At 36.1% G+C, this 16,042-nt stretch overlaps 1 protein-coding gene across 1 annotated transcript; it reads left to right on the top strand.

The window, feature by feature from the left end:
• Positions 1 to 9,974: 9,974 nt before the first annotated feature.
• Positions 9,975 to 14,984, top strand: LOC112721251 (uncharacterized). Its single transcript, XM_025772322.1, has 3 exons — positions 9,975 to 11,191; positions 11,279 to 12,167; positions 14,622 to 14,984. Exons 1-3 carry the CDS (start codon positions 9,975 to 9,977, stop codon positions 14,982 to 14,984), a joined length of 2,469 nt encoding a protein of 822 aa, XP_025628107.1.
• Positions 14,985 to 16,042: the final 1,058 nt, after the last annotated feature.

The following is a 16,042-nucleotide window of genomic DNA, read 5'->3' as shown; positions in this document are numbered from 1 at the left end:
ATTTTGTAGAGTTCCAAAAACAAATGCACACAACTGGCTAAGAGCTAAAATATTTCCTCAAATATTTTAGAAAGATAATTAGATGCACAACTTAACCAAAAGCAGTTCATAAAAACTCGGAAGTAATCAAATGCTTGTTCAAAATTCTCAAAATTTCATATTCAAACAAGCATGTATAACATTTATAGCAAGTACGAAAGAGGAAGTTAAACTCTTTAGAAAAGAAACTCTGAAGTAAAAAATTGCTTACAATTTGGTAAAGGAAATAAGTGGTGCGTTACAAACGAACCGGTTTCCACTAAACAAGGAAACTTTTCAAAACCTCATTTAAAATAGCGCATGCCAACCTTAAGAACAATTTTGTCAAAATCGAATAATGGTTTCACTCTCAATCAAGTAACAGGAAATAGATTCAGTTTAGAATTTCTTCAAAGAGAATTCAAAACTTCTTTAAAAAGTTCAAAACAAGACTCCAAAAGTGTTCTTGAAATCACAATCTCAGAAGAACATTCAAGAAGTTTAAGATGTACTAAATAGGAGTTAAGCCAAACTAGAAAGGATCTTAAATCAAAGTAGTTCAAACAAGATTCACTAGGCATGAGTCATCAAACAAGCTTTTAATTGATCCAAAAGAATACAAAAGTTATAGAAAAAGACAACTCAATCATTAGTAATCTCTCAAGGATAAGTCTTTGACTAAAAGCTCTGGTAGAGACAATGAGAGGATAAATGATGCACTATTTTGAAACGAATCAAACTTACTCATATAAGAATGAGATTCACAAAAAGGAAAAACTAAGATCAATGGCAATATTCACAAGATGTAAAAGATCAGTTAAAAACAAGGTCAAGCATGACATTCATGGAGATGGAAGGCTTAAGGAAGACTTTAGTCCGTTCGTAAGAAGAAAGCTATGAGTCCAACATTTTCAAAAGAACAACAATGGCATAAACCATATAGCATGCTAAATCAAACTCAATTCAAAATAAGTTAAGTAAAGCTTATCAAACGAAACTCACCCGAGACAAACGTGGTAAATCCTTTCTTTTCAAAAATTTGAAAAATATTCAAATACATAATCAAATGAAGATGTGCATTGGAACTATAGTAAAATTACTAGAAAGTCAAATTGTAGTTCAAAGTAAATGCAGTTCCATAACCAGTAAAAGTACAGGCGAGGTATTAGAAATAAATAGTTGTTAAACTGTATAAGTAATCTCAAAGTTTTATATATACAGATAAGTATATATCTAATCAACAGCAATTTTTTATAAAAATCTCGAAATTGGCTGTGATCACTGTCAAATAAGAGAAAAACTAAATCAACAATTTCTCAAAGAATGGACTCGGAATCCGGAGTTAAAAGCACAGCACATTAAGACAAGTGCAAAGCTATAGCAAGGAATACGTGAATCAAGAAGAACTCAAACAGAGGAAGATAGATGCAACAAGGATTCCAAACGAGCAGATGCATTTAAGATCAAACAAGAATACATATGAATAGAGAAATAAAGTTGAAAAATCAAACTACTTTTCAAGAGGAGTAGCAAACAAGAACTTCAAGTTAGGCTATGAAAGAACAAGTCGACTCGAACAAAATTCAAGACACACAATTGAATAGCCTCGAGAAATAATTTCCAACGATCCCAAAACCCGCGATTAATCTTTACTCAAAACTCGTGGATCATCTATGATAACCCATTAGTGCTCTCATATACATAATTCACTAGTATTAAGCCGGCCAAACTTAATACCAAGAATCATGCAATGCAAGACTAACAGCGTTAATCAATAGACCGTCATGTGCATAAAGCTCTAATCCTCGTCATTCGACAAGACTTAGTACATGACAAACGCTCAGAGTATGCAACCAAAGCATAGTCGGTCCATTCCTCAGGCTCTACAGGAAGGACTGCTCTGATACCATAATGTAACACCCTAACTACCAAAGTTAACGCTTCCGGCTGCGCGACTCTGATAGTTCGGACATTACGACGACTTTTATACTATTTAATACTAAAATATGAGCCTGTTTAAAACTTTAAACCGCAATACCGCTCCCAAAAATACATCTGTTCGATAACGTACATCCATAAATACCATACAACTTACAAAAACTCATAAAGAGTACATCCACACACACACACACACACACACACACACACACACACACACACACACACACACACACACACACACACACACACACATATATATATATATATATAAGTAATATTACAAACATAATCCAATACAATTCCTATCCCTCTTATAGATTATATCAAGATAAAGGCGAGGGTACAATAGACCATAGCTAAAACAATACAGAGCATCACAACAACAATTAAATAAGCTCTTCGTAACTTCTGTGCCCATATCCTGAAAGGGGAAAAATGTAGGGGGAGTGAGAACATCATCCTCGAAAGGGTTCTCAGTAAAGGGTTTTTGGGAATTACTGTAATAGGATACGTGAAGATAAACTGTACTAGTGATTAATAACCGTCTTATGCCTCCTTTTCAAAAACAACGGTTTACAGTAAAAGTAAAGTCAAAAAATCTTTTCTGAGGGAAGAACCGTTCGATTCTCAAAAACTCAAAAGCCTTTCAAAACAGTTTATCTATGCTGAACCAAAACAGCCTTTCATATTTTATTCCAAACCAGAAACACAAAACCGAAAGCAACCATCGGTTCATCTCATTTCAACCACGGCCCTAGGCCCAAACAATCCAACCATCAACCAATCACCACAGTCCGACAGAGTCCCAGTAGCAAACACAAATAGGAAGATGCAAGCACAGACAAACAGTTATTGCAAGTAGAACAATTAGCAATTATTCACATAGGCAAACCAAGTATAATATGCACACCCAAATAATGTCACATAGATGCATATGATGCATGCCTGTCCCTAGTGGCTGATGATATCATCTATCGGTTACCAAGCCAACCCGACGTGTCCGGTAGCTAACCCGAACACAGTCTCTCTGTTGCGTATTATTATCATTAGAGGGTATCTGCGCCCTGTCGCCATTAGAGGGTATCGGTGCCCTATCACCCTTACAACCAGAGAGAAAACACAAGCATTTTCACATACAACATTCATCTCGGCCATCCGGCTCACGGTTCAATCCAGAACCAGCCAATTTATCAATAAATACAGCCCTTCAGCTTAAACTCATAATTCATAATCAGCCATGCGGCCCATAACTCATTCGACAACCAACCATAAATTAATATCATACATAGCCATTCCGGCCCATAACAAACAGCACTTCCACCATTCAACATCATCAAATTCATAAAACCGGCATTTAAGCCATAAATCACTTTTCTCAAGCCATTTCACTTTGAAATCAAATTTCAACTCTTTTTAGCTTTGGCTTTAAAGATCTCATTTCTCAAATCATCTCAGGCTCATAAGCCAAACTTACTCAAAGTGAGTTCCCTTTTTAAAACAAAACCGCTCTCGGCATCCTCTTTCCAAAACTTCCAAAACCATGGAAAGTTAAAGATTCACTTTGGGAACATTCAAAATCACCCATCCCACAATGGGATTTTATAACAAAGTTTCTCGGCAGAGTCCCAAGTCTTTAGGAGAGAATAACATAACTCATTTCACCAAATTCATTTAAAATCATTAAAACATTGGCTTTCCGATTTGAGTAGGAAAATAGAATCTAAGCCAAACCGAGTCATGTAATCATTTACTTCTTTCAAAGCCGTTTCCTTTACTTAGGCAAAAACCAACTTCAACCCCCATGATGAATTCTAGAACGTTTCAACTGTTCAAAATTGTTTTAGGCAAGAATTCAGAATTCAAAGAGTACTTAAAACCTTTCTCAAAACATTTCAAAATGAAACTTGTCAATAGACATTCAGGTTCTTTCAAAATCATTGAAACTCCTCTAATTGAAACCCTCAAGTCAAATTCAAAGGCATTGCCCTTGTCACATTTAAAACAGCTTTAAAACATAAGTTTCATCTAAATAACTTTCTCCTGAAACAGATACAACCTTTCTTAAGAAGCAAGACTAAATCACAATTTCCTCTTTAATAATTCATTTCAAAAGCATGAATCATCCTTTTCTTGATAATTCAAATAAAATAGTAGAAGTCTTTAACTCATCATTTTTCCAAACAACATTTCAATAAAGACTCAGATTTTATAGAAATTCCGGCAGCATCTCCCCTAAAACTTGGACTTTGCCACCCGGTTCGGGTCCCAACAAAACCATTCCACAATCCTTTTTCCAACAGCCCTGTTAGACAAAATATATTTTTTATAAGAAAATTATAAAAAGAAATAATTAGTTATTTGGTAGTGTTCCTATATATAATATTTATTTATATCTATTTTAAATTAAGTCAGATCATTTGATAGTTGGTTATTTATTTAAATTTTAAAATTAACAGCAAGCAAGAAGTGCGGGAACAGCTACAAGAAATTCAAATTTCCTGCAAGTGGTGTACAAAGAATAACTACCCATTGAGATTAGGCTAGTCTATAAATAGAGCTTTAGGAACACGTTGTAATCAGTTCAGTTCTTCTTGGAAAACGCTTAGAAACCCAAAAAACGCTCTCAGCCCCTTGGCATCACAGAGTAAAATTGGGAATCTTAAGTAATTCCTCTGAACTCAAACACTTGTACTTTGCTTTCTTTCAGTTTTTATTAATAAAATTTCTTTACTTTTACGTCTTTTTCTCTTTTACGTTCATGTTTCTTCTTTCATCTTCTTTTTAATTTCCTGTTTGTTTTATCTGCATTTTACTTTGCCTCCGGCACCTTGTATGTTTTCCTTTTTATCTTTAATTTTACTTTCGAAACTACAATTGAGACTTTGAGACACCCACAAAAGGATTCGTTTCCGCTCCTTGAATTTTGATTGTGTAACAAAACTCAAAAATTGTTGATTTATTTGTTGTTAACAATGGAACAAAAATTTGGGTAAAACAAATTGGCACGCCCGGTGGGACATTGTCAATAGATTGTAGTTTGTCAAAAGAAAAATCAAGAGTTTTGAATTTGCATGTGGTTGCGCAGTGGTAAGTTCGTGCATCCAGAGCCAAGGAAATCAGCGTCAGTTGACATGTCAAATACTTCTGCAGCATCTTCTTCTACTTCTAGTTATGAGATTAGAGGAAATGAATCCGGGAATTCTCCTGTGATTTCAAACGCAGAGCCTACCTTGATGTCAGTGAGGCATGATGGCGTTGGCCATGCCCATACAGGATTAAATGCAACTCACATAAATACCATGGGGTGGCCGCCATATGGCTTGCCACTGGGGTATGTCCCCTCCATGGTGACACAGGGATTGCCTGTGCCTCTCTACTCAACTTTTCAAAATCCTATTTATCAAAATCCATATGGCATGTCAAATGTACTTGTTTCTGGGGCGTCAGGTTCACACGTATCACAACAAAATTTTTCACATTCTATTAATACAGGAAATAACAGTGCATCTAATTCTACTACATCCACTGTCACTAGGGTAGAAAATTCTAGACATGTATTTCCTGACATGTCAAGAGCAATGCCTGTTAATCAACCTAGTCAAACTGTGGGATCTTTAGCAAATATTAGGCAACAGATGGATGAAAGTTACCATGATCTAGTAAACATGTTAACTCATCAAATGGTAACAGTTTTAAATCCTCTTTTAGAAAATACAAATACTAGAATTGAACAATTAAATAGGCAAGTTAATAGGATTGCTACTATGGTAAATTTAGAAGAAAATGATAACCAGGGTTTAAGATTTGATAATGTCAATCAAAATGGTGGAGCAATTCCTAATTATGATGTCCATATGCCTAGACATGGTCAAAATGCTGATGATATGATAGAAAGACTTAGGCAAAACAACTTAGGGGGGCATTATAATCTAGCAAGAAATGTTGAACAAGTTTTAAACCGCTTGGGATTTAATGTTGGTTGCTTGAATAGGCCATATTTTGTGTCTGCTTTTCCTGAGTGTGTCCAACAAGCAGAGCTCCCAAGGGGTTGGAAAATTCCAAAATCCCTTACAAAATTTTCTGGAGAAGAAAATGAATCTACAGTAGAGCATATTGCTCGATATACTGTTGAAATTGGGGAAGCAGCTTCTAATGAATATCTCAAGATGAGATACTTTCCTTCTTCTTTAACAAAAAATGCATTTACATGGTTCTCTAACTTGAGACCGAATTCTATTCATTCTTGGGCGCAGTTAGAGAGAAATTTTCATGATTAGTTTTTTCGACGTGAATTGAAAGTTAGTCTTACGGATTTATTCTCTGTCAAACGTGCAGAAGGAGAATCCATTGATACCTATTTGGCGTGGTTTAGAAACATGAGGAATAAATGTTTTACTCCGATTCCAGAATCTGAAGTTATCAAAATGGCTACTAATGGGCTAGAATTCGGAGTTAGGAAGAAACTTGTTAATCAACATACTTTAGATCTTTCCCAATTAGCTGAGAGAGTAAGACAGATAGAACAAATTAAGAAAGAAAAAGAAAATTTTAAAAGGGGTTCAAAAAAGGTTGCATATGTTGATTGTTTTTCTGATAGTAGTGATTCAGATGAAAAAGAGATTTATATTGCCGAATTACGTGGGGGTCCTCCTTATGTATGCAAATCTTTGAAGCCTGTTAAAGGAAAGGAAAAAGTTTCTTCTTATTCTAAAGTTGAAAATAAGACTTATTCTTTTGATATTTCTAAGGCAGATCAAATATTTGAAGTTTTATTAAAAGATAAGCAGCTTATTTTACCTGAAGGAAAAAAGATGCCTACAACTGATGAAATAAAGAATAAGAAATTTTGTAAGTTTCATCAAGTATTTTCGCATACCACTAACAATTGCGTCCGTTTCAGGGATTTGATACAAAAAGCAATTGAGGAGGGAAGACTGAAGTTTGAGAATAAAACTACTATGAAGGTGGACACTGAACCATTTGCTGCTGACTCAAATTATGTTGAGCTATTCGATTTGTCAATCAACATGGTAGAAGTTGATGCCACGATGGTTAGTGCTAACAATGAAAATAAAGACCTGAGAGTCTTTGAACAAGATAAGAAGCCAGTTTATCCTCGTCCTGGTGAGGATTTGTTAGATTTTTTGTTGAGGATTAAAGAATCTGACAGCACCATTGCCATGTGCCCAAAGTGCAATGCTGTTTTTGACAAGGAAGCTGCAAAAGAGTTTGAAAAGTACAAAGTTAAAGAGAAAGAAAAGGCTGAGTTGAGAAAGAAGATTGCTAAAAAAGAAAATGAAACTAACGAGCTAAAGCGGAAGATAGCTGAGGGAAAACAAAAGTTGGGCGGTCAAACTCCTTTGAACAAGTGCGTCAACAACACTGGAGTACAACCTGTCAACCAGAAGATGAAGACTGTGGTCATGATTGATGGAAGACCTGATGGATTTTCTCAAAAGACAAGAGTTACTCCCACCAAAATCTCAAACAATAAATGGGTCCAGAATGTGAGAAATGTGCAGAATCAACCTACTGCTTTTGCAAGAGGAAAAAACAAATGGGTGAAGCCTAGACCTTTCAAGCCCAGGTACTATGAGTCTCAGTTATGGAACATGAATCATGCACAAGACGGAGGTAGTATATATATTCCAAAAAATGCGCCTATTCCCTCAAAGCCAATTTATTCTTGTTATAGTCCTAACATGCAGCAGGTTCCTAATTATTCTCCTTGGCCAAATTGTCAAAACATTCCCAAATATTCACCCTTTACAACTTTTGAGCAGAAAGAGAATATGCCTGAGTATGTTCCTTTGGATCCATACAAGGGACACGGAGTAGATTTTCCTCCTTCGCCAACCATGGCCAAGTCTGTAGAAACAGGCAATTCTTCTAATCACCCTAAATGCAATAAAAATGTCAAGAAGAATCTTGCTGGGAAGAGGGTGATGGTTGAAAACAAGGGAGAAAAGGATGAAGATTTAATTACTGATAATTTTGACACTGGTTTTGATGACAGCTTAGAAGCAATATTTGATGTTAAGCAACCTATAGCTGTGGTGTCAATACTGCCTGAGGAGTATAGTCAAGTCCAGGAAGTAGAGTCATTAAAAGATGATTGTTATGATGTCTTTCCTGGAAGCGAATGTTTATTGCTAGATGACAATATGTGTGGTGGAGGATTATTTGAGAAGCCTACTGAAAATGATAAGGAACACTTGCGTCCACTGCATATCAAGGCTCGTGTTGACGGAAGGATAGTCAATAAGATTTTGGTTGACGGGGGAGCTGCTGTTAATCTCATGCCTGAAAGAATGATGGGAAGGCTTAGAAAGACTGAAAAAGATCTGATTAAAAGTAGCATTGGGGTGACAGATTTTAACAAAAAGACTTCTTCTGTTAGAGGTGTGGTTCTGCTGTCAATTGAGGTTGGTTCTGTCAATAGGCCAACTCTATTTGTTGTGGTTCCTTCAAAGGCTGGTTTTAACTTGCTTTTGGGATGTGATTGGATTCATGGAATGGGTGCTATTCCATCAACTTTACATCAAAAATTAATTTTCTGGAATGAAGATGGAGGAGTGGAAGAAGTTCTTGCTGACAATAGTACTTGTTACTACGATGAGATGCATGTGGAGTTCAGGATGTATAATCCTGGAGTCAAGCCACTGACCGTTGACACCAATGCATTTAATCCTGAAAATATTGAGATGTGCAAAATAGATATGAATGGTTTTATTTTAGTCCCTAAGGCCGGGGCGGATGCGGCCTCAGAAGAAACTTAGATGAGCTTGACGAGCCAACTGGCTCGGCTGTCAGCCTATATGGCAGACAGAGAAGGGTGCATTGACAGTGTACCTTATGATTGTATATATGATGATGGTCCTTTAGGTTTTGAAAAAAATAATAATACTGACACTGTAAAAAAGGTTGAAGTGCAGGATCCTTTGGAGGAAGTAGATATTAGTAACGGTGATTATCCTAGACCAACATATGTGAACAAGATGCTGTATGATGATTTCAAAAAAGAAATGATGGAGATTTTGAAGGAATATTGCGACTGTTTTGCATGGGATTATGCAGAGATGCCAGGCTTGAGTCGTGAATTGGTAGAACATCAATTGCCATTGAAAGCCAACGTTAAACCTGTCAAGCAGCCACCAAGGAGATTTGCCCCTGAAGTCGTGCAGAAGATTAAAGAAGAGATTGAAAGACTTCTTAAGGCTAAGTTTATAAGAACAGCAAGGTATGTCAACTGGATTTCTAATATTGTCCCTGTCATGAAAAAGAATGGAAAATTAAGGGTTTGCATTGATTTTAGAGATTTAAATTCTGCAACACCAAAAGATGAATATCCAATGCCTATAGCTGATATGTTGATAGATTCTACTGCTGGTCATGAAATATTAAGTTTTATGGATGGATATTCAGGTTATAATCAAATATACATAGCTGAGGAAGATGTGTCAAAAACAGCATTTAGGTGTCCAGGTGCTTTAGGAACTTTTGAATGGGTTGTGATGCCATTTGGGTTAAAAAATGCTGGTGCAACTTATCAAAGGGCGATGAATAAAATTTTTCATGATTTTATTGGAAATTTTATGGAAATTTATGTTGATGATGTGGTTGTCAAATCAAACGCTAAAAAAGAGCATTTAGAAAATTTAAAGAAAGCATTTGAAAGAATGAGAAAGCATAAATTAAAAATGAATCCCTTAAAATGTGCCTTTGGTGTGAGTGCAGGAAATTTTCTTGGTTTCTTGGTGCAGAAAAAAGGGATTGAAATTGACAAAAATAAGGCAAAGGCTATCTTAGAGGCTCCTCCTCCAGCTAACAAAAAGCAACTGCAAGCATTTTTAGGGAATGTCAATTACCTCAAAAGGTTCATTTTCAATCTGTCAGGAAAAACCAAGGTTTTTGCGCCTCTGATCAAGTTGAAAAAAGAGGAAGAGTTTCAATGAAAAATAGAGCATCAAGAAGCTTTTGACAACATCAAGCAGTATTTGACTAATCCTCCTATTATGATACCTCCAAGGCATGGAGCACCTCTAAAACTTTATGTGTCAGCTTCTGAAGTAACAATTGGTGGAATGCTGGCTCAAGAAGATGAGAATGGCAACGAGAGAGTGATTTATTATCTAAGTCGAGTGCTAAATGATGTTGAGAGCCGTTATTCTCCAATTGAGAAACTTTGTTTAGCTTTATATTTTTCCTGTTTAAAACTTAAGTACTATCTAATTCCTAGGAATGTTTATGTAATTTCTAAGTTTGATGTTCTTAAATATATGTTTTCTTCTCCAATATTGCATGGTAGACTAGGAAAATGGATGCTAGCCTTAACGGAATTTTCTTTGCATTTTGTTCCTGCAAGAGCGGTTAAGGGTCAAGTTCTAGCCGATTTCCTGGTTGATCACCCTTGTATTGACATTGATGATAATTCACTGAGTTTCATTGGTTTGGTGCCTTGGAAATTGTATTTTGACGGTTCACGCCATAAGGGTGGTGTTGGTATAGGAATTTTAATTATTTCTCCAAGTGGTGAGCCAAGTAAATTCCTCTTTGAATTGAATTATTCATGTTCCAACAATGAGGCAGAGTATGAAGCATTAATAATGGGACTGGAATTATTATTAGAAAGAGGAGTTAAAAATGTAAAAATTTTTAGGGATTCACAGCTTGTAGTCCGTCAAGTATCACTCGAATATAGGTGTGTTAGTGAAAATTTGAGAAAGTATTTTAATGTGGCTACAGAGTTGTTGAGTAAATTTGATAATATCATTGTAAGGCATGTTCCAAAGGAGTTAAACCAAGAAGCAAATGAATTAGCTCAAATTACTTCAAGATATAAGATCAAGCCCTCAACACTAGAAAAATTGGTAAGGATAAAAGACATATTTATGCCTTTGAGAGAAAGAGAAGTGTTGTCATTAGAAAAACTAGACCCAGAAGATTGGAGAGTACCAATTGTAGAATATTTAAAAAATCCAAGTCTTAGTGTCGATAGAAAACTTAAATATAGGGCTCAAAGTTATGTTCTAATAAGTAATGTCTTGTTTAAGAAATCTGTTGATGGGAACCTCTTGACATGTTTGGGAAAAAAAGAAGCGTACTTGGCTCTTGCTAAAGTGTATGAGGGAATTTGTGGCACCCATCAATCAGGGAAAAAAATGAAATGGGTGATAAATAGGAGAAGATTATATTGGCCAACTATTCAAAGAGATTGTATAAACTATGCCAGGTCCTGTGAAGAATGCCAAAAACATGGAAGCCTTTAACATATTCCAGCGTCAGAACTGCATGTTATAATTAAGCCATGGCCATTTAGAGGTTGGGCTCTAGATCTTATTGGACAGATTCACCCACCGTCTTCTAAAGGTCATAAGTTCATTTTGGTTGGTGTGGATTATTTCTCTAAATGGGTAGAGGCTATCCCTCTAAGGGAGGTGACTCACAATGAAATAATAGATTTTATTGAGGAGCATATTGTGCATAGGTTTGGAATTCCTCAGTCTATTACCACTAATCAAGGAACCATGTTTATTGGGAAAAAGGTCATGGAATATGCCAAATCTAGGGATATAAAAATGCTTTCCTCTACACCATATTATGCCCAAGCCAATGGACAAGTGGAGGCAGCGAATAAAATTCTGATTGCATTAATTAAAAAATACATTGGAAGGCAGCCAAGAAATTGGCACCAAACTCTCAGTCAAGTTCTTTGGGCTTACCGAAATTCTCCAAGAGGATCTACTAGAACCACCCCGTATAAGTTAGTTTACGGTCATGATGCAGTGTTGCCAATTGATATTAATCTGCAAAGTATAAGGGTGGCTAGACAAGATGAGATACCAGTAGTGGATTATTGGGATTCTTTGTATGACGAGCTTAATGAACTAGATGACGAAAGGTTAAGAGCTTTAGAGCGGGTGATTCGACAAAAAGAGATTATGTCAAAATCATACAACCGCCGTGTTAAAGCAAAGACATTTGCAGTTGGAGATTTAGTGTGGAAAACAATCTTGCCTATAGAAAGAAAGTCGAAAATTTATGGTAAGTGGTCTCCAACTTGGGAAGGACCTTATGTAGTTGAAAAAGTTTACCCTGGAAATGCCTATAAGATTATTGAAATCGGATCAGGAAGAAGAATTCCTTCAATAAATGGAAAATATTTAAAAGTATATAGGCCAGGCATACATGAGATAAACATTCCACAGGTTTAAGGATACAAAAATATCCAGTTGAAGTCTCAAAGGAAAAAATAAAAGAGCTAATTAATATTCGCAATTCAGTTTGTAAAAGCTAACATGTCCTTGTGATTTTTTTGAATTTCAAGTTCTACTGACAGTGTAAAGCATTAAGATTATGAGACAAATATGTGTCTAAAGCATCAAGTTTAAAATATTGGACAAAAATAATCTCTCATTGACATTTGGGTATGTAGTTCATAAATACAAAAGCCTAATTGACTTAGAAATCCTGTTGAGTCTATTAGCGCTTGGAGTCAAAACTATTGGAATGTTAGTGTGGAGATTTTTTAGGATTAGACATTTTATCAAATTTAACTGACACCTAGAGTTTAACATATGAAAGAAACGACTTCACAAAGTTAAGATTCTGTTACTTCTGAAGTTAAGAAAATTGTGTCAATTAAAACAATGAAAGTGTGTGTCAAAAAACTCTTAACTAAAATATTAAAGGTCAAAATAAAAGTCAATTGATACACATTTAATGTGCCAAAATTAGAACAGATATCATTTGACACACTTAAAAATTTCATACAAAAGAATAGACCCTATTGACAGTTCAACTATTAATGTAAAAATTTTATAGACTTAGAAATTCTGTTAAGTCTATTACTAGTAGGCATTTAATCTGTCAAGCGGATGTGTCTAAAATGTCAATTGACTCTCAATATCAAAAATAAGAAAAATGTCAATAAACAACTAAGTTTTCTCACTTTCAATCATTGCATATCTTCAAGTGAGAAATCTTGGGGGACATTATGTTAGACAAAATATATTTTTTATAAGAAAATTATAAAAAGAAATAATTAGTTATTTGGTAGTGTTCCTATATATAATATTTATTTATATCTATTTTAAATTAAGTCAGATCATTTGATAGTTGGTTATTTATTTAAATTTTGAAATTAACAGCAAGCAAGAAGTGCGGGAACAGCTACAAGAAATTCAAATTTCCTGCAAGTGGTGTACAAAGAGTAACTGCCCATTGAGATTAGGCTAGTCTATAAATAGAGCTTTAGGAACACGTTGTAATCAGTTCAGTTCTTCTTGGAAAACGCTTAGAAACCCAAAAAACGCTCTCAGCCCCTTGGCATCATAGAGTAAAATTGGGAATCTTAAGTAATTCCTCTGAACTCAAACACTTGTACTTTGCTTTCTTTCAGTTTTTATTAATAAAATTTCTTTACTTTTACGTCTTTTTCTCTTTTACGTTCATGTTTCTTCTTTCATCTTCTTTTTAATTTCCTGTTTGTTTTAATTTCTGCATTTTACTTTGCCTCCGGCACCTTGTATGTTTTCCTTTTTATCTTTAATTTTACTTTCGAAACTACAATTGAGACTTTAAGACACCCACAAAAGGAGTCGTTTCCGCTCTTTGAATTAAGATTGTGAAACAAAACTCGAAAATTGTTGATTTATTTGTTGTTAACAATGGAACAAAAATTTGAGTAAAACAAGCCCAAAATCCAAAATCAATTCAAAGGCAAGCCAAAATCCAACAGTCAATCTCAATACCATATTTCAAGAAAATCGTTTCAAAATCAAATCATTATCAGCCGAATAAACTCATTTCTAAAGTTTCAAGGAAACGGTTCAGTAACAACCATGTATCAAAAACCAGATCATTTAAAGCAAGCCAGGCTGAATTCAACAGTGGATTCTATTTTTCACATTCTCAATAAAAATTAACTCAAATCAATTCTCAACGGGTTAAACTCGATCTCAAAGCTTTAAAAGAATCAACTTGAAAAGCATTTCGTTTCACAAAACCACACAACAATTCAACCAACAGACGTTCATAACCAACCAAGGCAAATCAAGCCATACATAAGGCCGATACAATCACCAAATACACATTCACTCACATCAGTATCCATATGTAATAATTCCAATATATAAAATATAGTTTTTGGAAAGCGCCCCTACCTCAAAACGCAAATCCATAACCCAAACGCCTCATCAAGTCCTTTCCGCCTCAACCCGAACTGACGGCAACCAAAACCTCAGCTCCCAGTCACGTTTGCAATAACCATAGCAACACTAATCGCAACATACAATAATCAGGACTCGAACCCACGTTATCAAAACTCATATTCATTAACCGAACACAATAGAATACTAACGCGAGGTTTTTCGAAACATAAATACTTACTGAACTAGCGAAATGAAGCAGCTGCGATTTCGAACAGACCCGGCAACAGCTCCGCCGGCGGCCAGAAGCTTCGGTGGATCAACTATAAAGACCACGTAGTATTAAAAACCTTCTTCAAATCCAAAATGACAGAAACCTCAATAAAACCCTTACCGGCAATTTCTCCGGCGACGACAGAAGTAGCCAGAAGCTCCGGCAGTGGTTCCGGAGGCTACAACAACTTCTCCGGCAGCCATACACGACAGGAGACAACTTCTGCAGCCGCTGGTTAGGCGACGGCAGCTTTCGACGGCGGTGCTCCTCATGTGAGGCAGTCCGGCGGCGCTAAGACCTTTCTCAGCAGAACGAAGCAGCAGACGTGGAGGGCGGTTTCATCTCACTTCTTCCTCGCTGCTGGTAAGGACGACTACCCAGCTCCGGCGACGGCGAACTCGCAGAAGCAACGGCGGTATTTAGGTGCGACGGCGGCGCGCAAGACAGCGCCCCTCTCTGTGCGACGCATCCCTCTAGGTCTCCCGCTCCCCTCTGGTCGCGATACGAACGGCGGCGGCACGGAGGGTTCGACGGTCCCGAGTAGCGTGGCGGGGATGCGACGGTGGCAGTGCGGCCTCTCTCTTCCTTCGACTCGGACCTGACGGCAGACTCCAAGGCGGCGCGACGCGGTGAGCTCGCAGCAGTCACGATGGATTGTGGCGGCGGCACGCTCTTCTCCCTTTTCGGTCAGACGGCGACATGGTGGTGGTGCAACCCAGTACACCGGCGCGACTTCTTCCCCTTCCCTTCCCTTTCTCCGCGACCAACAGTGCTTCGTGGGTGTGTGTGTTGTGTTTTTTTGATTTCCCCCTTCCTGATCCCCGTTCTTCTTTTCCCTCTGGTTCAAAGAACCATGCGTGTGTGCTTAGTTAGGGTAGGGTTGCGCAGCAAAGACAGTGAAGAAGAGGGTTTGAGGCTGCGCAGCATGAAGAGAGAATAGAGGGAAGGGTATGCCAAATTAGGGTAAGGGGCAATATAGTAATTTCACATAAAATTGGGGATAATATAGTAATTGAAACCCAAATTAAATCCAACACTAATTGTATATAGAAAATACAATTTGTTCATCAATTTTACAAATTATTTTCAATAAAATGCTCAAGTCAAATAATTAGAAATAATATACTTAATTTCTTCATTTTCCAAAATAGCAGTATTAATATTTAAAATCTTACTTATCCAATCTAAATCATATAAAATTCTTATTATTTTATAACTATCAACTTTATAATTCAAATATAGAAAATAATTCAATAATTGTAAAATTGGATAATAATCATAACTCGTCTCAAATTCAATAAATCAAAACTTGCTTTAATTTTCTTTAATAGAGAAATTTTCGAAATTAAAGCTACAGAAATACTGAATTTGAAATTAGCTAATGATAGCCATTTTTCAAAGGTTTTGGTCTTACAATTTAAGTATATTACTATTACACAACACACTTTATTTCAGATTCATTTCCAAATTCCACTTAATTTTTTTACTTTTTTTATTTTATTTTACACATTTTATTCTTCATTCTTCTTGCACAACACTTTTATAAATACAATAACACTTTCAAACCCCTGTTAGGCTGTTATGCATAAACTCTTCATACATAGCTTCACATTCTTATAATTTAGTGTTAATACATGCACAATTCAATCCATGTAATAAT

Source organism: Arachis hypogaea, chromosome 11 (assembly GCF_003086295.3).
Source record: "Arachis hypogaea cultivar Tifrunner chromosome 11, arahy.Tifrunner.gnm2.J5K5, whole genome shotgun sequence".
NCBI classification, from domain to species: domain Eukaryota; kingdom Viridiplantae; phylum Streptophyta; class Magnoliopsida; order Fabales; family Fabaceae; genus Arachis; species Arachis hypogaea.
This window is presented reverse-complemented; position numbering and strand designations above follow the sequence as displayed.

What these genes read in the sequence shown, in the direction of transcription:
- LOC112721251 (XM_025772322.1), top strand. Translation starts at nt 9,975, where the DNA reads ATGATACCTCCAAGGCATGGAGCACCTCTAAAACTTTATGTGTCAGCT. An exon ending in GATTGTATAAACTATGCCAG is followed by an intron (nt 11,192 to 11,278) that starts GTCCTGTGAAGA and finishes ATGGCCATTTAG; the next exon opens with AGGTTGGGCTCTAGATCTTA. An exon ending in ATGAGATAAACATTCCACAG is followed by an intron (nt 12,168 to 14,621) that starts GTTTAAGGATAC and finishes GCCGCTGGTTAG; the next exon opens with GCGACGGCAGCTTTCGACGG.